Source organism: Rhinolophus sinicus, linkage group LG10 (assembly GCF_036562045.2).
Source record: "Rhinolophus sinicus isolate RSC01 linkage group LG10, ASM3656204v1, whole genome shotgun sequence".
Classification (NCBI taxonomy): domain Eukaryota; kingdom Metazoa; phylum Chordata; class Mammalia; order Chiroptera; family Rhinolophidae; genus Rhinolophus; species Rhinolophus sinicus.
In genome coordinates, this window is record NC_133759.1 from 609,168 (window position 1) to 635,743 (window position 26,576).

The 26,576-nt window shown below is 50.5% G+C and overlaps 1 protein-coding gene across 2 annotated transcripts in view; it reads right to left on the bottom strand.

Annotated features, from left to right (window-relative positions):
- Window positions 1–26,576, bottom strand: part of CNTN3 (contactin 3) — a 186,260-nt gene that overhangs the window by 58,469 nt on the left and 101,215 nt on the right. For both annotated transcript variants that reach the window (XM_074312197.1, XM_074312196.1), the window contains 3 exons: window positions 4,519–4,722; window positions 3,070–3,172; window positions 2,074–2,258 (listed from right to left, as the gene is read on the bottom strand). In XM_074312197.1, the coding sequence (XP_074168298.1) occupies window positions 2,074–2,258; window positions 3,070–3,172; window positions 4,519–4,722 (492 nt within the window). The remainder of the gene's footprint in view (window positions 1–2,073; window positions 2,259–3,069; window positions 3,173–4,518; window positions 4,723–26,576) is intronic.

The following is a 26,576-nucleotide window of genomic DNA, read 5'->3' on the forward strand; positions in this document are numbered from 1 at the left end:
GGCTCAGAGAAAAGTAGGACGAACAAGGACGGACGTGCTGGTCGCTGTTGGCAGCCACTTTGTGACCATAATGGAAACTAAGATGCCGAGAAGGGACAAAGACAGGTAAGAGCAGGAAAAACAAAAAAATCATAGAAAACCCGAGCCTGGGCTAAGTGGAAGGTGCCTGAATGCCCGCATAGCTTTGGATGTTTTGTCCTGTATTGTTCGTTGTTTATGGAGGCCTGTGTTCCATACAGCTAAAAACACTCCTACTGCAACGTTAAGACGATTTGAATACCCTGTGTTTCCCTGTAACAGTCATGACTTACCCTGCGTCTGGCAGTGGCTGTTCAGAAAGGAGGAAGTAACCTAGGGTGTGAGAAAAAGTGACTTGCTTTGGGATGGCCGCAGGGGTCTGCAGGCACCAACCCATCCCCATATCACACACCAGCATGGGACCTTGACACCCAGCCAACTTCACCTTGGTGTCATGCCTTCTAACCTAAGCAGCATGACGGGAGAGTTACAAACTGCCATGAGACCACACGCCCACCTGCTCCTGAGGGAACCTACAGTCTTCTAACAATGCAGGCGTCAGTCTTCCAATTACATGACAAGTGTCACTCTTCCAATAATACCACAAGTGTCAATCTTCAATTATACAAGTGTCACTCCAATCAGACGTAATAATACACTTGCCCACTGCTAGTGTTTTGAGGGGGTCACAATAAACTGTGTAATTTAATATGTGTCTTTGCGACCTTTTTCCCCTTGGCGACATTTACGTGTGCTCTGCAAGTCAGCACTGCTGGCTGCTTCAGTTTGCAGTTCCTAAAATAAATCGAGTCTAAAGCAATTTGCCTTTCAGAGAAGTGGTCAATTCCCACTAGTTTTACAGTGTTTGTAATGGATAAACTGCAAACGTGTACTCACTGACATACATCTTCATATTTTATAACATCATATATTTTTAGTTTCTAAACTATGCTTTCATCAAAAAACTAGTATGTTTTGATAAAGAGAATTTGGAAACAAATGCTAAGTGAAAAGACAATCCACTTTTCCTATAAACAAAGGTAACATGCTATCCTTTGCTCACCTGCATTGAGCAGCACATCAGGTGAGTATAAGCACAAGTCAGAGACGGCAGACAGAGGGCAGTGACATTCCTGGTGGCCAAGGACCGCCTGGGAGAACCGACCGCCTGGGAGAACCAACCACCTGGGAGAACCGACCGCCTGGGAGAACCGACCGCCTGGGAGAACCGACATCCTGGGAGAACCGACCGCCTGGGAGAACCAACATCTTGGGAGAACCACAACCTGGGAGAACCGACCGCCTGGGAGAACCGACATCCTGGGAGAACCACAACCTGGGAGAACCGACATCTTGGGAGAACCGACCGCCTGGGAGAACCAACCGCCTGGGAGAACCGACCACCTGGGAGAACCGACCGCCTGGGAGAACCGACATCTTGGGAGAACCGACCGCCTGGGAGAACCGACATCCTGGGAGAACCGACCGCCTGGGAGAACCGACATCTTGGGAGAACCGACCACCTGGGAGAACCGACATCTTGGGAGAACCGACCGCCTGGGAGAACCGACATCTTGGGAGAACCGACTGCCTGGGAGAACCGACATCTTGGGAGAACCGACCGCCTGGGAGAACCGACCGCCTGGGAGAACTTGCAGCCTGGGCGCAGCGCTTTCTCTAAAGCAGACACGTTTCCCAGGACAGTTTTGTTCTGCTTAGTAAAGATAATCACGGAAGATATAAAGTCACATTTTCCAGAAAGGGCAGACAGAAAGGAGATGTCTCCTTGATATGGTTACATGTGTCACAGGGTATTTTTTGAAAAAGAGGGAAATCTTTCACTGTCATATGAACCGTTTAAAAACCAAAAACAATGCATGATGCCCCAGCTTCCCTGCAGAATTCCACTTCTCTCAGTTCCTTCTGTGGGAAACATTTATCCTCCTTGGACAAAATGCAGAACAGAGCAGTGGGCACAGATCCGTGTGGGAGCCACCCCCGAGCAGAGCAGCGCCCCCTGCCAGCGCACCGGACGTGCCAGGCTCCCGGGCTCACCGTAGTACGTGAGGCGCCCTCGGGCCACGTTCCTGCCACGGGAGTTCTCGGCAACACACTCATAGGAACCAGTGTCGTCCTGCTGGAAGTCGGGGATCTCAAGCACCGCATTGAACTTCCTCAGTTTAATTTTACTGGGAAAAGGCAGCCCGTCGCTTCTTCTCCAATGGATCTGAGGTACGGGACTAAGGAGAAAATGGTCACCTTGTTTGCTATTGAAACGGACTCGCGAAGCCTTTCTGGCTCCACAGAGTAAAGCTTTGGTTTGGACTCAGCAAAAGGCACAAGGCTCTTTGTTTGTTTGCTTGTTTGTTTCAGGTGAACAAAACAATAGAATGATTAGATATTTACACCCCTCCCAAAGAGATGACCCCCCCAATCTACTACCCCTTTGACATTGAATACAGCTGTTCCAATTCCATCGACTATGTTCCCTATGCTGTACTTTACATCCTGTAACCATATATGTATTTAATTATAGTTGACATTCAGTATCATTTTATATTAGTTTCAGGCGTACAGTGCAATGCTCAGGCATTTATATAATCTAAGAAGTGACCCCCCGATAAGTCCAGTGCCCATCTGTGCAGAAAAAATCGCCAGTTGTCAGTTACACAAACCTGATGCAAAGACTGACTTCAAGTTGACACGTTAATGAAATAAATGGTGTATTTTCTCGACTGAAATCATGATTGAGTGTAAAGGTCGCACACATACCCACTGTATTATAATATGACAGATGAACAAGGAGAAGAAAAATAGCACCAATTCAGTTTACGAAATTAGGCAGGCACAGTCATTTTCTGCAAATTGCCTTTAAAGTTTCAGACTAAATTATATATGTGCATTTCCCCTGGATTTTAGTTTTCCTCTGCTTTTGATATAAAAGAAAATTTCAGCAAATAAGGAAAAGAAGAGTCTGTCAGACACTATCTCCGTCTCTCCAACCACCTAATGAATAGCTCAGCGCGTCTGAGTGAAAGGGATCCAACTTACTTTCCAAGGGCAAAACATTCCAGCGTCACAGTGGAACCTTTCGCTGCTGGAAGACTCTCTGGGAACTGAACTTCTATTTTTGGTTCGTATTCCCCCATCACACCTGGGAATCCACAATACAAAGTTAACAGTGCCCCCCGTCTCCTTGGCATTGTCCCCTTTTCCCAAAATACAATGTTCCCTCCCGCCACTGTGAACCAGCTTCTCTGACCGACATTTCCCACTAAGCACCTGCACGGCGCTTTCCGAGGCCGTGCTGACTCGGGCCAACGTGCCACGTTCACAAACATTGAGGATTGGAGTCTGTGAGTCACAAATGACTGTTTCCAGCACGGTTCCGAGAAAACCACCATGCTTTTCACATTATATAAAATGGGAGGCTTTGTATTCTGTGTTCAGTCTGGGTATTTCTAGTCAAACAGAAACAGACGATATAGCAGGATTTGTGAGACATCCTGTAGAGCAGAAGTTACAGGAGGGACTTCACTTCATGGAGCCTGTGGCACAGACACCGGTCATCTCAGACTCACTCAGTGGCTCCCCGAGGACGATAAAGAGTAGTTGAAAAATTGGGGGCGGTCACATGCCGTTATGACCGCCTGGAAGTGCTGGGACAGCCGAGGACATGGCACTGCTGCAGGTACCGCTCTGTGTCAGGTGTCAGGGGCCAGGTCCTCGGGCTAGTGGGTGTGCCCCTGGCAAGTGTGCACAAAACACATTTTCCCAGCTTTACTGAGGTACGAGTGACAAGTAAAAATGGTATGTTTAGGTTGTACAATGTGCTTGTTTTTACAGTGTAAAATGTGACGACTTAACATGCGTATGTAGAAGGTGTGAGAGGGTGACCTCAGTCAGGTTAGTGTCACAGGACCTCACGGATAACATGTGCAGTTTGCTTTCTGTGGTGAGAACACGTAATACACACTCTCAGAGAATCCAGTGCACACAGCACTGCTGGGGGCGCGGAGGCAGAATGTGAGACACGTTCACCACAGGGCTCGGACTTTCAGTTATAAGAGTTCTGGGGAACTAATGTCCACATGTTTCCTTCTTCTTCTTTTTGAAAGAGATGGTTTCTAGCCTGTAATGAATACGCAGAGTGCTAAGAACCTCAGGCTGGTGGAAGTCAGGACAGCTGGCTTCCCGGGGACCCAGCGGGGCCCTGCCTGGTTTAACGTCGGCTGTCACCATCGTGAGACCCTTACTGAGCCCCACGAGGGTTCCTGCTCCTCCGTCTGCTCTGCTCCCTGCACATAACGAAGCTGGTCCTGGGCGAAGCCCACCTGTTGGGACCTCTGGCTTATGGGACCATTTTAGTCATAAATCGTTTTTGTTCTGAAACAAATGAGATGGTGACTCTTCAAGATACACTTCACACTGCCCCCTCCCCTTGTTTCTGCTTGTACCACGACACGTGCACGCAGGACTGCACCTGGAAGCATGTCCTACCATCGGGACGCAGCACCAAAGGAGTCGGTGAGCCCAGCTCTCTGGCGGTTGTCACCGCACTTGTCACCACACACGTGTAGTTGCCCACGTCGGACGGCTCCACCTTGGCTATGTAGAGGTGGCCTGTCTCTTGGGAGACAAACCTCCGACGATCTTCTTCAACAAACGACGGGTATTCATTGAAGATCCAAGCATATGAAAGTTCTAATAAGACATTGGGAGAGAAGGAAAGTCCATTAATAAGGACAGTTTGCCACAGTGTATTAAAAACGTACACGAGCACCTTACTGCAGTCAGGCTGAGTGTTTCTGTGGCCGGTCACAGAGAGAATCAGGTGTGTGACGTGGTCCTGCATTGTTGGGGGGCCCTGCTGACGAGCGTTCCTGTGGGGGCGGCGCTGCCACCGTCCTGGGTTTGCTATTCCAGATGCCTCCGCACAGGCCCTCGGGCTTCAGCCGGACCCTGTAACTCTCTCCCCACACTACACGTCCCGTGATCTTTCAGAATGAGGCTCTCAGCACATCCCCTCCTCACATAAGCCATCACCCAGTTCTCAGTGGTCTCAGGAACAAAGTGCAACCACTGAACTTGAGTAAGAGACTCTGCACCGTGAGAGGCCCACGCCGTCCCCTGCACCGCGGTCTCTGCACCGCTGTCTCCAGGGCCTGAGATGCCTGTTCCCCTGCCCCTCCCCCGCCACAACCTCCAAACGCTCGGCCCCACATCAGCAACCACCTCCTCTGAGGAGGCCCTCGCCCCTGTGACCTGGGACGTGCCGCCAAGCAGAGCAGCACCACACCGGTCCCCTTTGCACGTCAGGAAGAGTGACTTAGCCGTCCCCGCCCCACCATCTGTAAGCCAGTGACGCCCGGTGCCACCCGTCTGCCCACAGCCAGTGACAACCACAACGTGAAGCATCACGAGTCCTCAGTCCTCAGAAGGGGCTCACTGACAGTTCAGGACGAGATCGGGCTGCTGAGTGCCTCCCGCGTAAAGATCAGAGGAGCGTTTCCTGACCCTCAGGGCCACGGTACAGCAGGTCCTCAGAGGAGGGGTGACTGCTTGTCTGTGGGGACGAGGGCTCTTAGCACAGCCTGCCCTGTTGCAGGTGGCCCTGTCTCCAGAGCCACGGTGACATTCCAGCACACGGGCTGTGGCCAGCTTGTCCGGTTCTGCCTTCCGTGGCCCCACCTTCCTGCACGGGTAGCAGACCTGACTCCTAGTCTGCGGCCTCCTGGACCCCCTGCTGCCCCCTCCGCCTCCACCCTTCTCAGGCACTTCACCCAGTAGTTCTTTTGGCGTCTGATGCTCTGATGCCATCTTCGGGGCAGCTCAGAGGACCTGGACACACGTGGTGTTGCTAAAACTGAGCATCAGACTCTCTTCCGTATTTAAAATTGCTCTTCCCCTTTGGTCCTGGAGGAAATGTCCTTTTTCACTGACCACCTTTCGCAAACTGTCCCTATCTCCAATTTCCACCAAGATGACCCCCTCCCCTCAACCCCAGGACCTGCAAATACACACACTGATTCTTCTAGACACGTCAGCATCACAGAGTAAAGCAGAGCGGGCCCATCGAGACTCCACCAGACACAGAGGACACGTCACCCTTCATGGGACCCTCACTCCCTGGGCCACGTTACTGCACAGAAGCCCCAAAATCTCATGTGACTAGAAAACGCAGTGGGGAGACGCTGCTGTTTGCAGGGGCTGTAGCTCCTGCATTCTTCTAGGATCCAGCGTAACCAGGAGGAGAGGCCTGTCTCAGAGACACAGCAACAGCGCTTCAGCCACAGGCTTCATCCTGGAGCAGCATCCAGCACAGAGCTGCCTGCGTGAGCCTCACAAACCCTGGGACACGCACAGCATGCGTCCTGCACAGACACCTCGGGTCTGTCACAGCACCTTGTCTCACCCCTCACAGTGAGTACACGTGATTTCAGCTAAAAGCAGTGACACAGCCTAACTAGGGACACAGATGGACGTAAGGAGGACAACACCGGGCCTCCCTGCACGATTTCTCCCAGAGTCTCCTCAGAAGGTCCAGAGGACCGATCTTTGCCTCAGAACATGACAAACTCCACGGTTCTGAGCTGGGAAAAGCAGAAGGAACTGGGGGAGCAGGAAGAGGAACCACTCTGGGGACAGAAGAGGTCTCCCTGGAGAGACTGAGACTTGGGCAGAGAGCTTCAAACACAAGTGTGGGAGCGTCGGGGCCTGAAATCACAGGCAGGAGTCACAGCACTGCCGGGAGGGGCCACACGCCGACTCCCACTACCTATGGATGTGTCACCTGACATGCCAGAGGGCCTCTCCCGCTGTGACTAGACAAGGGGGTTGAGTTGGGAAGAGGACCCAGTGGGCAGATGGGCGGGGTGTAAACTGAAGGTCGTTATCAGGGGGAGGGGGGGTCGGGGGATGAGAATGTGTGACTGGAGCAGATCACACAACGGTAAGAATTTGAAGACGCTTTGTTCTTGGTTTGAACGTGGGAAAACGGCTCGTGGGTCACGGGCTCCACGGGCTCCGGAGGCTGAAAAAGGCAAAAACAAACGGACAACAAACCCAGACTCTCCCTGGCCCACCCGAAGGCTCACAGGCCTGCCAGCATCTCAGGTTTTAGCCAGTGACACTGAGCCTGGACCTGCAGATCTGTGAGAGACGGGTGTGTGCTTTCAGCCACTGAAGTCATGTCCTCTTCACAGCAGCCGTAGGGAAGTAATGTGACTTTGCAGATGTAATTAAGTTAAGGCTCTTGGGACGGATCTGGGAGGACAAAACGTAATCACAGGGTTCTTATTAAACAAACAAAACAAAACAAACAAACCAAAAAATCAAAGGAGAGAGGAGGGCCAGGGAGGAGAAGTGGCTGCGAAAGCAGAGATCTGAGGTGGACTTGGGGGCTGCCACTGGCTCGGCACCGCAGTCCCCTGGGCAGCAGCCAGAAGCCACAGAGCGGGGGTGGACTGTCCCCTGGGGCCATGGAGGGAGTGGCCTGCGCCCCCTGGCACCTTGATTTCAGCCCAGTGGGACCTGTGCTGACTTCTCAGCTACAGAAATGAGATAACAAACCTGTGTTGTTGGAACTGCTGAGTTGGTGACAATTTGTCACAGCAGGAAGCAGATGCAAATGATGGTGACAACTAGCAATTGAACATATTACTAGGTCCAGGCCCAGGGCAAAGGGCCATAGATGATATTTCCAAAGAAAAACAAATGGCCAGACAGAAATGAGAGAAGAGCTTCACCCAGAAAGCTTGAGGAAGACTCAGATCTGGAATCACAGGACTAGAAGGTGGATATGGGGCGGCCGAGAGGGGCGAGATAGCAGCTACAACAAAGGCCCGAAAGCAAATGAATTCCTGATGGTTTTGTGGATTCGGGCCCTGAAGACGCATGGAGAAATCAAGCCCGTGTTTCATATGCTGCACGGACGTCTGCAGTTCCCACCTCGTCTCTGCAGACGTTCTCACCAAGACGGAACGATGCACTTAGGTCTTAGAGAAAGATCTGTGACGGCACCGACGGCCCATGACGGTGTCACCATGCATGCGGGTCCTGTTGATTGAGAACATGGGAAGACAACAGGTTTGACGCCTCCAGAATGAGGTGAGCCGCCTGCTGCAATACTCTCAGGGTTTACTTCTCATCAAAACCTGCATTTGCAATAAATGTTAATTGTATACCGCAACATAAAATATACATCAAATCAGCATTCTTTGGAGATTTTCCACGTAGGTTTATGAGCGATGATAAACACCGAGCTGTAATAAAATTATAATTTTCTCTCGACAGACCAGCCAGACTTTGCAGCACCTCTGGCGTAAATCACAAACCTATTATGCCACAGGCACTTGGCCACTGGGCCTCCTACTCACATGAATCTTAGGAATGGGAAATAGTTTTTATTAGAGAACAAAGAGGTTTTACCAATCAAAGCCATAAATTAAGAAAATGAATTACGGAAACTCTGCTTTTTAAAGAGTAATGTGTGAGGAAAGCCATCACTTCTCAGCCACAATCCTTCCGGGGTCACCTAAGTGTAAGGCCTGTTGACATGACATGAAATACGTCACCCCAGTGTTTACCTGGAAATGCATTAATATACACAGCACTGACGTGTAAGAGTGTAATTCTAGTTCCATTATAAAATTCTATTACGAGGGAGGTTTCAGGCTCAGTATAGGAATGTTCTAGAAGAAATTGTAGTTGGGCAAAATTGTAAAGTGACTTTGGCCATTTGCTGGGGTTCCAACTGGGAAACGTGACCTACTTTAGCAGAAGACGTATGGAGGAGGCTGTCAGCCCTCACTTGTCACTTAAGGCTGTCATCACTGATTCACACGGCTGGGAAGAGAGTTTTGCCGTGATGCCTACAGATGACAGCGCCTGCTGAGGGCCTAGGACACAGGGCGACTCAGAAACCTACAGCACGTAGAGAGCTGAGGATAACCTGAGGTTCACAGAAGAAGTGACCAATGGTTTGGGTTCAGAAGTCCGCACCTCAAAGGACAAGGCCAGGGGTCTTTCCAAAGCTGCTTTGTAAGTCGTTCATTTGGGGCAACACAGCTACTGCCAGCACGCGTCCTGGTTTAGCCTCGATTCTGCCTCAGCCCTGGGATGCAGACCACGAAGGAACCTGACTGTTGAGTGTCCCAAGATAAGGGGGGGCAAGACCCGGCGGGAAACAGGAAGCATGCGTGTCCTTCCCCGTCACACCTGAGGGCTGGTCTGAGGCCGGAGGCCAGCAGGGCACAGGTAAGGGTCAAGCCCCGCCTGCCAGCTGCCTTGTCCATCGAACATCGGGCACTTTTCCACCCGCCCACGCTGTAGGGGCAGAGCTGGGGCTGCACAGAGACCACAGGGCCCAGAAAGCCTAAGACATTTATCTGACCTTTGAAGGAAAGCCTGGCTGAGCCTGTTCTCAGCGGGTGTTACCTACAGGTCTCGCCACGAGCTGGTGGCCCCGTCTGGCTTCACTTTCCCTCCTCTCGTCCCTGGGGCTGCCCCGTGGTCCCGGACCGTGAAGTCTCCCAGACTCAGGCGTCGCTCGGCCGTCCCTGTGTCCCTGGCTTTAGTGGCCTTTAGGGAACACAGCTGAGCCAGCCCCACGGCGTGATGGACACTTCCGCTGTTTTTGACTCCCCCGTTTTCTTTCAGGTACTGGGGTGTTTTCAGTGGGCGCCTGGCTCTCCCATCACATCCTGACTTGACGAGGGGCCGCTGTCCCTGGTCTCTGTTGTTAAGCTTCCGCGGGGAGGCCGCCCCCCTCGCTGTGGCCCCCCTGCCTCCTGGCACCAGGGCTGCTGAGCCCGTGCGGAACCAAAGGCCCTGTCCCACCATCATGCAGAAGCCGAGGCCCCTCGAGGCCTCTCCTTATGTTCTTGCGTTCTTCCTTCCTCGCACGAGGGACTCTTTTTCCTCCTTTTGGATGAACCTCCTTCTTCCCTCCTTAGTTCGAGGTGTTTGGAGGATCTGACCCCACCCTGTCTCCTTGCGCCAAGAAAATCTCAAGATGAGGGCAAGCAAGCCAAGTCCAGTGACACTCAAGGACACACAGCAGTGACCTGGGGTGACTGAGGACGAGCAGAGACAAGGCAAGACACGGACCGACAGGCTCCCTCCGTTGGCGAGGGCCCTGACGCTGCAGGGCGGCCGAGAGAAGGGGGCCAGCCTTCCATAGGACAACCGAGGACACAGTTCCTGAGCTGCCTGCTGAAGACGTGACAATGCCCTCGGGCAGACCCGCCCTGCAGTGACTGTGTCCCCAGCTCCTGGGGGACAGACAAGACCCTAAAGCAAGGACCCTCGGGAAGACCCCCAGCAGCACAGTTGGGACTTCAGGTAGGAGACCTTGGGAGAAGAACGCATTTCTTCTCGGCCCCCTCATTTTCATCACAAAAATATAGCTTTTCAGAGGAGTTCAGAGCCCCTGAAATGTTAGAAAGTGGTTTTAGGATTCACTCAAAACTGCCATACTGCTGCCAATCATGCTGCCAATCATGCTGCCAATCATGCTGCCAATCATGCTGCCAATCATACTGCCAATCATACTGCCAATCATGCTGCCAATCATGCTGCCAATCATGCTGCCAATCATGCTGCCAATCATGCTGCCAATCATGCTGCCAATCATGCTGCCAATCATGCTGCCAATCATGCTGCCAATCATGCTGCCAATCATGCTGCCAATCATGCTGCCAATCATACTGCCAATCAGGAACTTCATGGCCAAGACCTACTCCTGTGGCTAAAAGGAAGTGCTTGCGGGCGGGGGGCACAGCATGGCCACAGCGCGTGGGGTGCAGACCTTCTGTCCACCCGGCCGTCCGGGGGGCTGTGCTGCCCTCATCACTTACAGGGAGTCATGGACACTTACGACTTCAGTGAGAGCAAATCCCATGTCTTTGTCACTGCAGTCCAGGAGGTAAAGGCTCTCACAGCCCCCGGAAGTGCTAATTGGACCCAATTATAACTAGATTGACCTGCCTTGCTATTCAAATGAGATGCAAAATGTACACTGTCCTTGCAAAATGGAAATTTCCTTCAGTGCCAGCTAAAGGCAGGAAGCCCACTGCTTAATGGAACCAAGGGCTGGTGCTCTGGGTGGTAATTCCCACATCAGCTCTCAGAAGCTAATTACAGACGGGGTCTCATGGGGCTGCGAGTGACACAAAATAACCCCACAGATGGGGAAAGTATACAATGAAACGTGAAGTAACAGGGTCAGTGAATGAAGGGGCAGCGTTACAGGACCTCCGTCCTTTCTGTTCTTCAGTGCATCTCACTTTCTTTTACAGAAATTAATACTCTTTCTTTAAGGAATATCATGGGGACTTGATGTTTCTCTTCTTGCCGTGTGGGTGATTTTTTAAAGCAGCATAAAATGACCATGTTCACTGGTAAATACAAACGAGGTTATCGGCAGATGAAGTTTTCCTGCCGCAGCAGCAGGGGCTTCGGATGGGACAGGAAATGAGTCCTCAGGAAGCCAGACCACAGTCCCCTCCCCTCTCACAGGTGACACCCACCACTGCACCTTTAGCCGCTCATCAGCTCTCGTCAGAAAAGAGCGTCAAACACCATGTAAAAACATTCTAAACGGATTTCTGCCCCCTCTGAGCTATCTCACTTTTCTGAATGATAGATTTAAAAACAGGGGTGTCTTTATTATAAATTGTATATTAGTATAGCACAATGTCACCTGTTTTTCATTTTGTTTTTAAAGACTATTCAAATATTTGATTATGGCAGGACACGCAATTACGCCCAAATGTCTGAAACAAACATGATAACAAAAAGCAAGGCCCAAAGAAATCAATAATCAAAAGCAATTTGCAGCCTTCAAATCCGCGGGCTCTATAGCTGCCCCCGTCTTCGGGCGCTGAAGGCGATGCTCTGGGATTTCACAGCAGCCGCGGGTTTGAGTCCAACACAGACAGCTGTCCGCGGGCTTCGAGGAACCTGACAGAGCAGAGTCAGGACGGCAGCGCTCAGGTGAGCGCGTTTGTCACGCGGGACGACACACACGTGTTCACACCCTCTCGTCTCTCCACCGCCATCTTCACGCCCGTCTACCTGACTACACAGACGGGTCCGGGAAAAACTGTCACTCGACCACTCGGTGGAAATGTCTCTCAAAGCCTGACACCAACTGCGGTAGCCTTTCCTGTGATGTTCCTCATTTAGCTTAAAAAAGCCTGATGTTAGAAAGAAATATACGTAAGACATACAAGGCTACTGCTCAAGTGCAGGCTTCCGTTAAAATGTTCATTTGTGCAGCATTTGACCGCTTTAGAAATCATCTTAATTTCTGGCCTTTGCTCATAAACATTGTGACGCGGACTGACTGGCGTCGCTGAGCAGTGGCCCACGTGCTGCTCCCTCCCCATTGCTGTTCTCTCGTCACAGCACGGCCACCAGTGAAGATTCAGGCTGAGGCAGGTCCGATGGCCCCAGGGCAGTGACTCTTTCACGCTGTGTACAGGCCAGGGACAAGGGACACGAGAGCTCAAGGCCAGCGGAAAATGCTGCGCTGCCCTTCCTGGCCGTGCCCTGTCGTAAGAGCCCCTCATATGGTGGCCGTTTCTATCAGGTGAGAGTCTCTGAATTCTACAAACAACTTCCGATCTAACGTAAATTTCTAGTAGTGGCTTTACCCTGCTACGTGAGCGGATTTTCCTTACCCGATCTCTTTGTCAACGTCACGCCGATCGAGTCACAAACGAACCATTTGTAACTAACCATGTGTGGGGCTCTGGGCAGCGACAGCAGCTGTGTGACAGCCAGAGAGCAGCACGTCAGCCTTGAGCTCCCGGGGCTGTGACCCCGTCCTGCGCCTGCAGTGTGGACGCTAAACTCCTACTCACTCGTGTGGAGGCCACTCTTCTCACCCGATTCTCGCTCGGACACAAAATACTGAGTGGACACTGGCTCCATCGTGAGGTGCAAAACGAGAACACGAGGCACGGAGGCAGAGAAGGTTTAAGAAGAACAACTGCATCCTAGTTGAGTGAAAACAGGTCACTGAGCTCACTGCCGCCCACGCACAAAGGTGTCCAGGCTCTCGCTGCAAAGCTCACCTGGGAAAGGACTCTGCTTGAACCAACTCAAATACTTACCAGTCTAGGGATAAGGTTCTGTTGACAGCTGCCCCCAAAATGCCATCCGGTTCATGTTTGCCACTTTACCACATCTTCCCTTTTATCTTTTTCAAACAAGAGAGAAGTACGATTCAAGTTATAAGAGCATCGGCTTTTTGTTGTTGTTGTTCCAAATGTATTTACCTGAAACAACACCCTGAACTGTAAAGCAGCCGGGTGCCCCCTTTCCAACGTTTCCCTACAAAGCACTTGCAGCAAAGGAGCTAGGTTTCCTTGTGAGGAGGGACAAACGCAGGCCTGAGGGTGCTCTCCAGCCAACAGGAGGAAAAGCTTTGCTTCCCCGGGAGCAAACACGCAGGAGACGCCCTGGAATCCCACCCCACCCAGACGTGTCCGCTGACCCTCGTCAAACACAGGGGTGGGCCTTTCTTTCCTTTAACTTCTAACACCATGTCTTCATTTATCCTCCCCACAGACAACACCGCCTTTCATTTTCCAAATATTACACATTCATCCGAAACGCATGTTCCCGCTGGGTCAGCCGCTCCGATCCTCTGCCTCGGTCTTACTGGAGCCGACACAGAGATCGTCTCCTCCTCTGTCCCTTACGTTCCGGCAGCTAATATTCAGCGACAGCTCTACTCAGTGGGGCTCGGGCCTCCGCTTCCATCCCAGCTTCTGTCTTTATTGACACCGTATGTCGTGCAAGGCCCTGGGACTACGGAAACTGCTCACAACTGCTTTACACCACACTTTGCCTCAACAATGTGTCTTCTGGGAAATTTATGAGCAGAGTTCTTCCTGTCATCGCTTAATTTTATTAACTCAGTTAGCTGACCGTCAGCGGGTGTGCCAGGAAGGGACTGTCTAGCTTCCAGTCCGAATGTGTGAAGTCAAAGAGCATGTAGCAAGCGGGTTTCAGATGAGTGGCCTGACAGCTGCTTTATTTCTGTCACTCACAGACACTTATACTTGGGCTCTGATAAAACTGACGCGTTGTATCACTTCTCTCTAGAGGAAGATTTTCAAATTCCACTTAGTTCTTGTTTTTGCACCATTTGTGGAAACAGAGGAACAGAAGGAGGTAATGAGATGGGTGTTAGCCACAGGGTCTGACCCTCAACCCGGAGGTACCAGGTGACTTGTGATGGAGGCCGAACATGGGACCTCCTGTGTCAGTGTCCAAATCCCCTCCCAGCCTCTGACACAGGACATGAAAGGAAGCCTGAGCTGCTTCGCAGGGAGAAACACGGATGGGAAGCGACCGCAGACACTTAGAGAGCACAGGGCACCCACCCTCAGGACATCACAGTGGGACCGGGGCCTCGGGCTGAGAACCCACTGGAAAGACGCTTTGGGGCCGTCACGGAAGGGAGAAGGCGTCTGTGTCGGGCTGTGGGCCCTGAGGCTGACATTCGGCTTGGCTCCTACTCTACGTACGTACATTTGGTAAAGTCACTTAAACCTCTGCTCTCAGCTGCTCTCCTGGGACAAATGGGACAGTCGCATGAGCTTGCACTGGCTGCAGACACATTCTTCGGGGACTGTGGGGTTGCCCTAAGGTTAGAGAATCCACGGGCCCGTTGCATAGAGACACCGAACGCAGTCTGTGTGACATTAACGGACAGACAGGTCCACCATTGAACGGTCAGCGACGCTGTGCTGGACAAGAATATCCATCCTGTGGAAAAGCGTCACTGAATTCATTGGGACTTTGGGCGTCATGCAGTTTTTCTCTCAAAAATACAAATGGCAATCAAAGCAGCTAAGCTGAGCACTTACAGTGAGGAGATGGTGCTGTTAGCTACAGAACACACTCCCTCCTCACTAACCCTCACCTAAGTCCATGAGGAAAGTCGGGCGTCATCCTGTTTTAAACGGATAAGGAAACTAAGACAATCAGGGGACTCCCCAAAATCAACAGTCGGCCGGATCCGAGTCCCGCTACAGGGCAAAGCCCGGACCTGCGCAGGACGGTCTCCCCACGCAGGTCCCCACCTGTGAGGGACAGTAAATCCCAACAGTTCCAAGGAGCCCGTGGATTCAACAGGGCCGGACCACTGGTGTGCGCTCCCTCTGTACCTTAAAATATCGAATCTCCTTTAACAATGTCTCAACAGAAGACAGTCCAGGGCAGTGGTTAGAACAAGAGTTGACGGGGGAGGGGAGGGGGCAGCACCAATGTGACCAGGCTCCGGCCTTGGTCCGGGTGCCTAGAGCTCCAGGACCTGCAGGACGTTTCTTTTGCTCTGTGCCTCACTTTCCTCATTGGTGAGATGAAGACAATTACAGTGCTGACCTGGCAGGTTTGGTCGCAGAGAAAACAAGAAAATACAGTGCTAAGGGCACGTGTGACCAATAGGCTGGACTCTGTCTCTGCTACTTTTCACCTTATTTGCCTGTGCTCTGTGGGCGGGTCCTACACTGCAGAGAAATGTGCAAGAAGCAGGCTCGGTGGGGAAGCAGAGAGGCAGGGCTGCGTGGGCACTCACTACAGAACCACCTGCCTGAGTGGGCAGGGCAGACACGCTTCCCGTGCTCCGTCCACAGGGAGAGCCTGTAGGACCGTGACATGACCTGCAGGAGACGCTCGCCTCCCACACCAGCCGGCGGACGGCCGGGCTGCTCTGGGCCCTTCCGGGGAATCAGAGCAGTGCACTAAGGATCTGTAGTTACCACCAGGTCTGCAGACCGGAAGGGGAGCCTGGCAAGAATTAACTTCCATGAGAAGCCCTGGCAGAACTGGGCCGAGCAGAACAAGGTAATCCTGCTGCAGAAGAAGGAAGGCAGCATAACTCCACAGAGCAGACAGAAGCCGGTTTCAGGCTTCTGAAAACTCACCTGGTCGGCTCGGGCAGAAAACTAACAGGACCCAACACTGATTCTGAGAAACACCAAAAACGCAGCCGTCGCAAGCTTTCTTTTGGCCAGATTAACCAGATGAACACAGTCTGCCCCCCAAACGGGTCCGCAGAGGAGGAGGTGCCTGGAGCAGGCGGGATTTGAGCTCTGCTTCTAACTCCCTTTGGAAATGTTTCCAAATGGGAATGAGCCCTGGGAAATGTCCGCTGACTGCCTGTACCCTTGAGTCACGGAAACACGGCTTCATGTCCCCAGGATGCTGATAGCAGGCTTTGCCTTTAAAGTCAGCAGAGCTGGTCCGTAAAGGCTCCTGGCTGTGCCATTGCTCTGGGCGCTACAGAGAAGCGAAAGGGGAATGAGAAAAGGCCCCCATCCCACCACACTCTGAACCTCACTCACACCAGTAGGACAAGAAGCCATTTCTAGCTCACATTCCAGCACCAGGCCTGTGCACAGAAGGGACCCTGGATATTAAAACGGTCTCTCCTTGTCTTCAGCTGAAAAACTGTCATCCCGGGTGAGGGGGAGCGTGTAAAGGTGGGAAGAAGCCTGTTCACTGAGCCACGGGGAGGATGGTCGGCTGCAGGGTGTCATCACCAGACAGCAACCACCACGTGCCAAGGTCCCCTCTGTGTCACGGAGCTAAAATTACCCCTGTGCTTCTCACAGTGGGGGCACCTAACGGACATTAAAAACAGATGCTTTAATATCGACAACTTCAAAAGGAACATGAATTTAAATAAGAATGTCTACACTGTAAATATTCCTGAGAAGCTAATGTATTAAAAGTTTACAGGGCAGATAAAGCATCTTAGAAATATTGATTATATAATTCTTATGACCGATACACTCAAATTGAGTGAGTAGCTGTGAAATCACTGATTTTAGAATTTCAAGTATTTTAAACGTGACTCAAAAGATCACTGCAGGAAAAACACTATATATGAGCACTTGGAGGTTCTCACACCTGTTTAAAAAAACAAAGATTCATGGAAAATAGCTTTTATAATCTAGTCATGTATTCATTTTTATTAAAAACTTTCATTAAAAAGGCTGTAAAATTAACCTTCGTAATTACATTCATTTTAACAAGTCTTCCTGATAAGGGGCAGCTACCACTGACCTTGAATACACAACACGCCCCCCCACTCTTCCTCCCAGGACGTCCTCCCAGGCGGGAGCGTGGACGGGCCCTGTCAGCTCACCCAGGAGCCGTCCTGTGGTCCCCACACAGGAGCACGGGTGCTCTGAGGCTCCAGCCTCTCTCACACTCACCTAAGAGAAAAAGCCACCAGACTCTTACTCATCTCTTATGTTTTATCAAAGTTTTAATTGGATGAGTGAAGCTAATTCCCGCTGTTTCCACACTGGGCATTAATAAGAGTTTTATTGACATTAGTCACACAGCCGATTAATTTTTCAGTTTGGATTTATTGTCGACTCGCAGCTTCAACAGACTTTGTGTGTGAGTTCCTGACGGGAGAAATTAGGTGTTTCAGTATAGTTTTGATTATTAAAATTACTGACCCTTACCTACGATACTATATATTAGATATTTGCAGACAAAGTTTGTGGAGTTACACTGGCTTTTATATTTAGGAAACGACTAAATTCAATTCAACCCCCACCACTGTCACTGTCAGTGTAAATTGGGAGTTACTTTCACACACGCTCCATCGGGAGCCTTTCCTAGTTACGTGAGAGAACAGGATTCCTCCCTTGTGGGCAGCATGTGCCTGACTCCTGCCTGTGTCCCCAGGAAGGGTGGCTGACTGATCGGGGCGCCTGCCTTCTGGAACGCGCGCCCCAGACACCCCACCACTGCTTCTGATTGCTGCTGTTCACATTTACACTCTGACAGCCCTCAGAAATCTTTGTTCACAACTGTAAACCTTTTGAATTTCCTTCTCTTAAAATCATTGCTCCTCCCTGTGACACTATTTCCAAGAGTGTGGCTGTCGCTTTCTCGATTTGCAGAGAGTGTCATTAAGGTGGTGACACTTAATGTGACGTGTGATTAACACGGAGGGGCAGACCTTGAAAGGATCAGGATATTCCAGGCCGAGGGGACAACTGAGAAATGGCCCTCAGGCAGGACTAAGGCTGCCACAAGGAGGGGACACGCAGGCACACCAAGTGACAGGGACACGATGGGAGTGGTGGGTGCATGTGAGGTCAGAGGTGAGGGTGCGACGGACAGTGCGATCTCTCCTGTTGCTTCTGCAGAACCCCAATGTTGAACCTGACCGTTCGGCAGCCACCAATGACCAGACAATGAGGACAAGTGTCGCTGACACACCTCTGAGAGTGTGACAGGGACACAAGCAGATTTAAATTGTGGTTCAAAGCACGTCGAATGTCAAGAAAGTGCATTCTAGAAAAATCTCAGTAACAAGAAGGAAAAGAGTGGACCTCAGGTGAGGAGACTGTGCAGCAGCATCCGACACCACGGAGACAGCTCAGGAAATGTCTGCCTCCTCCTGGGAAAAAGCCAAAATAGCAACAACAACACACTTGTGTCATTAGACGCATCTATGGAGATGTTCACCTCAGTACAGAAACGAGCCTACACGGGTGAGGGGTTTAGGGTTAAATTTAAGGACAAGATGTTCTTCCCACTTATTAAGTCAAAACCCAAAGGGTAGTAATAGCTATGAAATAGGGAGAAAGCCGGCCTCTGAGTCGTAGAAACATGTAGTCTCAGGAAATATATGAACTTCCCAGACGTTAATTAAGCAAATGGCAGAACAGCAATAGTGGGGTGTTGGACCAACATACCACAAGCCTTCTGGCCAGCAGAAGTGGACGCCTTACATTTTAAATCCTGCACAGAACAAAGTGGCAAAGGGTCATCATTTGAGTGACATCATGGACGTGCATTTTTTTGGGACATGTGACACCCAATCTCAATCTGTGTGTTTGGCCAACAGTAAAAAGTTATATGAAGAAGCCACACAAAGATGAAACAGCAAAGAAGAGGAAACGCTGAGAAGGAGCATTTATGTTTCTCTGGAGATAAACGAAACTGTTCCAATGTTAATCGGGAAAATGGCGTGGCGCTAAGAAAGCAGCTTTAGGCATTTGCGATACATGTGACATCAGCCCCCTCCCCCACATACACACACACAAGCAGGGCCCTGGTTCCATCTGCTGCTCCCAGTGGCTTCAGTGGCTCCGCGTTGTCAGCAGGGGTGGGACTTCACCCCCGAGGGACTCTGCTGTCACGAGGTACTGGGGTGTGTGGAAATGCTTCGAACTCACAGAAAACTGCCTGCAAACACAGGGCTCTCGGGATTTCAAGTGAGTAAATACGTGGAGAAGGTTTCATGTGAGATGGAAACACAACGTATGTTAACAGTGCTAAGATAAAGAGACATAGTATGAATTGAGCTAATGATCAAAACTGTCCTTAGCAGAGTAGCCTGAGGCGTCGGCGCCAGACACTGCTCACACACACACCTGCGGTGTTTACTTTCTCCTGAGAACTGGTTATGCTCTTGTGTGTCCTACTGGCCCTGAGAAGCCGGGCAACATCATTGGGCTGCTGTGAGGGCTCGGGGGTGAGACTTCCTACGACCACAGCTGAGGGCAACACACACGCTTCAGAGAGCAAATCAGATGGGTCTGAATCCATGACCTGTTCTCACCAGTGCGCTGGGCACTCGGGATGGCCTGTCAGACCCTCACACATACAGATGGACACACGCACACACACACATGCATAACTTACACACATGCACACACACACCTGTGCACACACAGATACACAGATACACATACACACAAGTATACACACATATATACACATACACATACGCACACACCATACACATCTACACACATCCATGCATACACACATGTGCGCACACACACGTGCACACACACACATGCACACACACACACACTGGGAAGACCCTGAGACGGAACAGCACAGACTGCAGTCGGACCCCAGGGCGTGCACGTTTATGAAGGCTCACAGCAGTGGCCGGCATTCAGAGGCTCACGTAAGCCCTTGTTTAAAACCAAGAAGCAAACAGGGATCCAGCCCCATGCTGGCTGTCAGCCAGGCAGCCCTGGGCGGCCGTTCCGCCGCTCTGGGTGGGGGCACCTCAGCCCTGGAGATGGACCAACACTCTTACTGCGCAGGTTATTTTCCAAGAGTGAAATGTGAACGCAAACAGAAAAGTATTTGCCACGCAGGTGTTCAGAACCACCACTTCTTTCCCCACTACTTTTGTCTAAACGTTAGGAACTGACTCAGCTCGACTGTTTCACTGTGTCTCAAACTGTGCCTCATCTGCTGTGTGTCAATGGTGACAGGTGGCCGGCTACCTGTGCGTCACGGGCAGCTGCTTCACCTGTGTCCCACCTGCTCTCCTCTGCACAGCGCCTGACAAGCCCCCATTTACTGCTTATCACATGGCTTTACGTTCTTCACGCTGTGCCCCTCACCAGACTCTGAGCAGCACGGAGCTCTGAGCCATGTGGTGTCTTTTCTATTTCTATATCCAGCAGAGTGGGTATAAAATCAGTGCTTGTGAATTAAGTGAGCTAGTTATACTGGTCACCTCAAAAAATGGTGACTGGTCTGCTTCTGCCTGGCTGTGTCGGGTAAGTGAAAAGGTTAGGGTGCTTCTTCAGACAGACTTATAACTGGATCTCCAAATAGTGAGAAATAAATTTCTGAGTGGTGCATCTAATTAAAAATTGTCAGTAAATTTTATACAGAGGGAAGACCCTCTGAATGAACATCAGGCTTTCTTTTCTCCTTCAAAGATCCCATCACTTTTGCTTTTAGCTTTCCCGTTTGTTTGTCTGCAAACAGAAGGTGTTCCTAACAGCCTCCACGGAGCAGATGGCAGCACTAGAGCTGAGAGCTGCTGTTAAATTGCTTTCTCAGGCCCGCGTACCATCCCAGCTGGGGTCGCCCCAGAAGCCTGGTACCGCCCATTACTCTTCCAATTAGAATCTGCTCCCTGGTAATTAACACGTTTCCCCTGCCTGCAAAACAACCACCCATTGTCACGCACAAGTGTGGAGAATTTCTATTTCAGGAAGACTTATTTTGGAAAGTTTTATAAGAAATTGCAATCACAAAGTTTTATAAGAAATTGTGACAATCACTGGGCCATTTTAGGTTTAAAAGTATAACTGTGATCAATAATTCCCAGCAGCCACAGCAACAGAAGGGCCACCCCCAATCTGGGTGTGAACCCTTAAGGAACCAGAGGACTATTTAGGCATGAAGGTCAGCATGCTCACTGTGCCAGGTGACTGCTGCACAGGGCGACACAGCAGCCCTGGGTGCCCAGCCGTCCAAAGCCTGCTGGTGGTCACTGTGGCTCACACAGCTGTACGTGAACACTGTGGCTCCTGGGAACCGTTTCTAAGACTCCATCAATGACTCTGGTATTTTAAGGACTGATTTGCAACCAAAGGAAACGGAAATACAGTGTCTGTGTTTGCATGTTTGTGGATCAGTGTTTCGTATCAGTTATGAGATCAAAGCATAGGATTTCCCATGCCTTGGATTTGCAAGTGAGGATACACGTGTGACTCTACAACGTCTATGATAGTACATCACGCTTGTGAGAGAAAAGCTCAGGCGGGATCAACTCATGACCTGGTGACAGAAAAGTACCTTAGCCGACAGGGTAACTCAGTTCTTCAGGAAAATGTCCAAAAAAGGTGTAAGGTATCCTGGTTCCACTACTTCGTAAGATCTGATTTCATTTACCCATGAAGCTCGATCACGACACAAATAAATCTTTCTTTAACCAGAACTTTCTAACTGTTCACATGACAGACAGTCCCAGGTGTCCTTGCTTTAAGGAATTACTTGGCATGAGCAGGCACTCATGGTGACAGGACAGGAGGGCACTGTTTCCGGGGGCTTCTCCGCAGCCCGGCCTGACCCATGGGCCTCCGTCCCTCCAGCTGCACCTGGAAACCACTCACGTTCCCATTTTTCTCTCCTTCACACCATTACCTGACACAAGCTGATTCCGGGGCCTAATTCAACATTAAAGTTAGTAAGAACCATTTGAGAAAGTAGGAGTCACTTCTTTCTCCTAGTAAACTGAGTCGGAGGGATGTAATTTAACTCTGACAGCAGAAGCTTTAGGTGACATACTGTAACGTGGTGTCACAAACTGATCGCAGGAGAGCTGAAGCCTTGTGACACCGCGGTCCTCTCACGGCTCATTCTCTCCCACCCAACAGCCCGCTCTCCACTGCTCGCTGAGCATCTGTCCACAACAGCCAGGCTCTACACACTGCTCTTCCTCCAATAAGCAGGCTCTCCCTCAGCAAGCCCTTCCTGCGACATCTGATCAGCAGTCTGCTTGGGAAGCGGTTAGGACTGAAGCTCACCTCTGAGGCTAAGTCTGCAAGTGTGCAAAGGAGGCAGGTCTTCCGTGTTTCTTGGACGGGGCATGTGCTCCCTGGAGCCCGAGCCCAGGGCTGGGGACATGGGTGAGGCCCCGGTCTTCTGGCACTAGTTCCCATGCGGACACATTACGGGGTGGAACGCATGAATATTCACAGTGAGATGTGAGGCTTCAAAGGGTCCCAGGCCTGCTGGTTCTCTCCCACTGTCACACCCCGAGCCCTAAGGTCTGTGTTGTTCCTTGTCTTCCCAGTAGAAACTACAGGGCTGCTCCAGGCATGGGCGGGGAACTCTGTCACGGACAGATGAAGTCTCCAGGGATCCAGCTGGGTCTCTACTGAAACGTTGTTTCCCCAAAACCTGCCCCCCCACTGACACCTCGTCAAGGCTCACAAAACACACCCGGAACTCTCCATTCGCTGCCTTGTCTTACATGGCGCTGCCACCCCTTCTTCTGTCACAAAGCACCCAAGTGACCCCAACTGACTGACCTCCTGACAGCACGCTGCATTTACCACATTGGCAGGAAGCCACACCCCGTCCCGGCAGGAACCTGGCACCTGTTTGGAGTGTACGCTACGTGCTGGCATTGTTCTTGGCTCTGAGGACACAGGGCTGACAATGTAGCAAGTCCTAACCCAGACAGAGGGTTATTTGCGGCGATGAAAGGGCAGCCATTTTCAAAAAGCATAAGGCAAATAAGCAATGAAATGTAAGAAAATGGTAAATGCTATGAAGAACATAAGCCTGACTGATGTGACAGCGAGTGACAGGGAGAGAAGGTGGCCTAGACTCAGCGGTCAGAAAACAGGGCATCTCGGGTGAGCCTTTACTAGCAAGAAGTCAGCCATGCAAAGACTCATGGGGCAACCGCTGCAGGTGATGGCACAGCCTGTGCAAGGTCCTTTGGTGCTGGGAGCTCCGGGAGAAACAACAGGACAGCGAGACTCGGAGAATGGGGGAGGGGGGCGTGCTAGAGTGAGAGGCGGCTGGAGGCAGGCTGACACCAGGCCTTGGGGTCCTGCGGGCAGCATCCGGACTGCAGACGTGACCATACCTGTGATAAGTAAGCAGCTGCCCAGGGTTTGAAGCAACGGGGTCTGCGTCCTGTGCCCACGCGGCCCTGTCTCTGTTCCCTCCTCCCCTGCTCGTGCAATTTGCCCACCTTTAGGTTATTTCAGTAATGTGCCTCTTAGTCTTGCCTGTCTGCTGCACAGGGAGTCCTTTGTGGAGTTATAGTTGTTCAATTTGTTGTAAATTTCAGGGGAGATTTCAAGAGGCTCACCTCACGCCGCCATTTTTATGATGTTATCTGCCAAAATCTCAATATTATAACATATCAATTTTCCCAAAATAATATGCAAGTACCAGGTAACTCCAATCAAGATCTTAAAATGTTTTGGAATGTGATGACTCTGAGCTGCACGTACAAGAATATGTGACAGAGAACAACGTTTTCTTTTTTTGCAAAATAAGTTATACAATAGGGGAACTTGCCCTACACATTATTAAAATATTATGGAATTAAAATAGGTGTCGCATTTAAATTATAATGAGCTGTAGAAACAAATACCTCCTTCCTCTGCGTGCAATGCTCTTCATCCAGTTTTCTTCCTTAGAAATCTATGATTTTGCCAAGTGGAGAAGAAACGACGACTGCACGCAAGTGTGTGCGCAAGGAAAATAAATAGCTCAAATATAACAGCTGCATGATTTCTCCTTGCTAGTAATTATTTTGTTTCTGCCAGAGGAAGAAAGCAATAAAGAAAAGATATATAGAAGCATTTCAGTGGTGAACATGTACTTGTTAATTCTTTTCAGGCCTAAAATGACAACTCCACTTTGTTACACTGTATCTTGGAGACTATAGAAAAGAATAAATGAAAATACAAGTTCTTGTTCTGAGCAGCATATTCTCAGACCTGAGGGTTTCGGGATGACAGATGTGTCCTCCATTCTCCCTGCGACCGAACACCAGTCTCTGCCTTCCACGTGAGTTCTAAGCTGGAATTTATTACATTTTCCTGTGTAATGCAGAGGATAAAGCCGGGGAACTTCAGAGAAACAGTAAACCGAGGGATACATATATGGGCGTACCTTGTTTCCTTGCGTTTTGCTTTGACATACTTTGGAGACACTGAGGTTTTTTCACAAGTTGAAGGTTTGTGGTGACCCTGCATTGGGCAAGTCTGTTGGTGACATTTTTCCAATACATTTTATTCACTTCATGTCTCTGTGTCACATCTTGGTAATTCCTGCAATATTTCAAACTGTTTCATTATTATTGTATGTGTTATGGTGACGTGTGGCCAGCGATCTTTGCTGTCACTATTGTAACTGTTTTGGGGCTGCTGTGCGTCACACCCATAGAAGACGGTGAACTTAATGGATAAATGCTGTGTGTGTTCTGACTGCTCCACCCACTGGCTGTTCCCCTGCCTCTCCCTCTCCTTGGGCCTCCCTATTCCCAGAGACACAGCAATATTGAAATTCAGCCGACTAATCACCCTACAACGGCCTCTGAGTGTTTGAGTGAAAGGAAGTCACCTGTCTCTCGCTTTAAATGAAAAGCTAGAAATGATAAAGCTTAGTGAGGAAAGTGTGTCGGAGGCTGAGGCCACAAGTTGGGCCTCTTGTGCCCAAGAGTCAAGTTGTGACTCCAGAGGGAAAGTTCCGGAAGGAAATTAACAGGGCTGCTCCATGGAGCACACGAATGATAAGAACGTGAAACAGCCTAATTGCTGGTGTAAAGAAAGTAAGTTTTAGGGTCTGGTTAGAAGATCAGACCAGCCACAGCATCCCTTTAAGCCAAAGCCCAATCCAGAGCAAAGCCCAACCCTCTTCAATTCTGTGAAGGCTGAGAGCTGAGGAGGCTGCAGAGAAAAGTGTGGAGCTCGCAGAGGTTGGTTCGTGAGGTTTAAGGAGAGAAGGCATCTCCATAAAATCAAAGGTGAAGGTGAAGCAGTGAGTGCTGGTGGAGAAGCCGCAGCAAGTTATCCAGAAGGGCTAGTAAGATAATGAATGTGGTGGCTGCACTCAACACAGGTTTTCAGTGTAGATGAAACAGCCCTATATTGGAAGAAGGTGCCACCTGGACCTTCATAGCTGCAGACGAGAGTCAGTGCCTGGCTTCAGAGCTTCAGGGGACAGGCTGGCTCTCCAGTAAGGGGCTCATGCAGCTGGTGACTTTCAGTGGAGGTCAAGGCTCGGTTACCGTTCTGAAAACCCCAGGGCCCTTGGGAATCATGGTAAATCTCCTCTGCCTGGGCTCTGTAAGTGGAGCCACCACCCCTGGATGACAGCGCCTCTGCTTACACGCATCTGCTTACAACGTGGTTCACTGAGCATTTCAAGCCACTGTTGAGACCTACTGCTCAGGAAAAAAGGTTCCTTTAAACATGACCTCTCACTGACGATGCACCTGGTCACCCAAGCGCTCTGATGGGGACGGATGGCGATATTCATGTAGTTCTCACGCCTGCTAAGCACATCCATTGTGCAGCCCGTGGACCAAGGAGTCATTTCAACTTTTGGTCCTCGTATTTAAGAAATACATTTCATAATGCTGTCGCTGCCATAGACAGTGATTCTTCTGGTGGAAGCGGGGAAAGTGAATTGAGAACCTTCCAGAAAGGATTCACCATTCTAGATGCCATTGTACATTTGTGATTCATGGGAATAGGTCAGAATATCAGTATTACAGGAGTTTGGAACAAGTTTCAACCCTCACAGGTGACTTTGAGGGACACGACTTCAGTGGTGGAAGTCGCTGCAGACGTGGTGGAAACAGCAGGAGAACTAGAACTGGAAGGGCAGCCTGAAGGGGACTGAACTGCTGCCCTCTTGTGACAAATCTTTAACAGATGAGGATTTGCTTGTGGATGAGCAAAGAGAGTGGTTTCTTGAGATGGACTCTACTCCTGGTGAAGATGCTGTGAAGACCTGAAATGACAACCTAGGACTTAGAACATCACATCAGTTTAGCTGATAACAAGAAGTGTCAGGGCTTGAGAGGTCGGACTCCAACTCTGACAGCTCCACTGTGGGTAAAATGCTGTCAAGCAGTACCGCACGCTGCAGAGAAATCACTTACGAAAGGAAGAGCCCGTCAATGTGCAAAGCCTCGTTGTTGCCTCATTTTAAGAAACGGCCGCAGCCACCCTGGCCTCCCAGCCGTGCCCTGGTCAGTCACAGCCATCAGCATC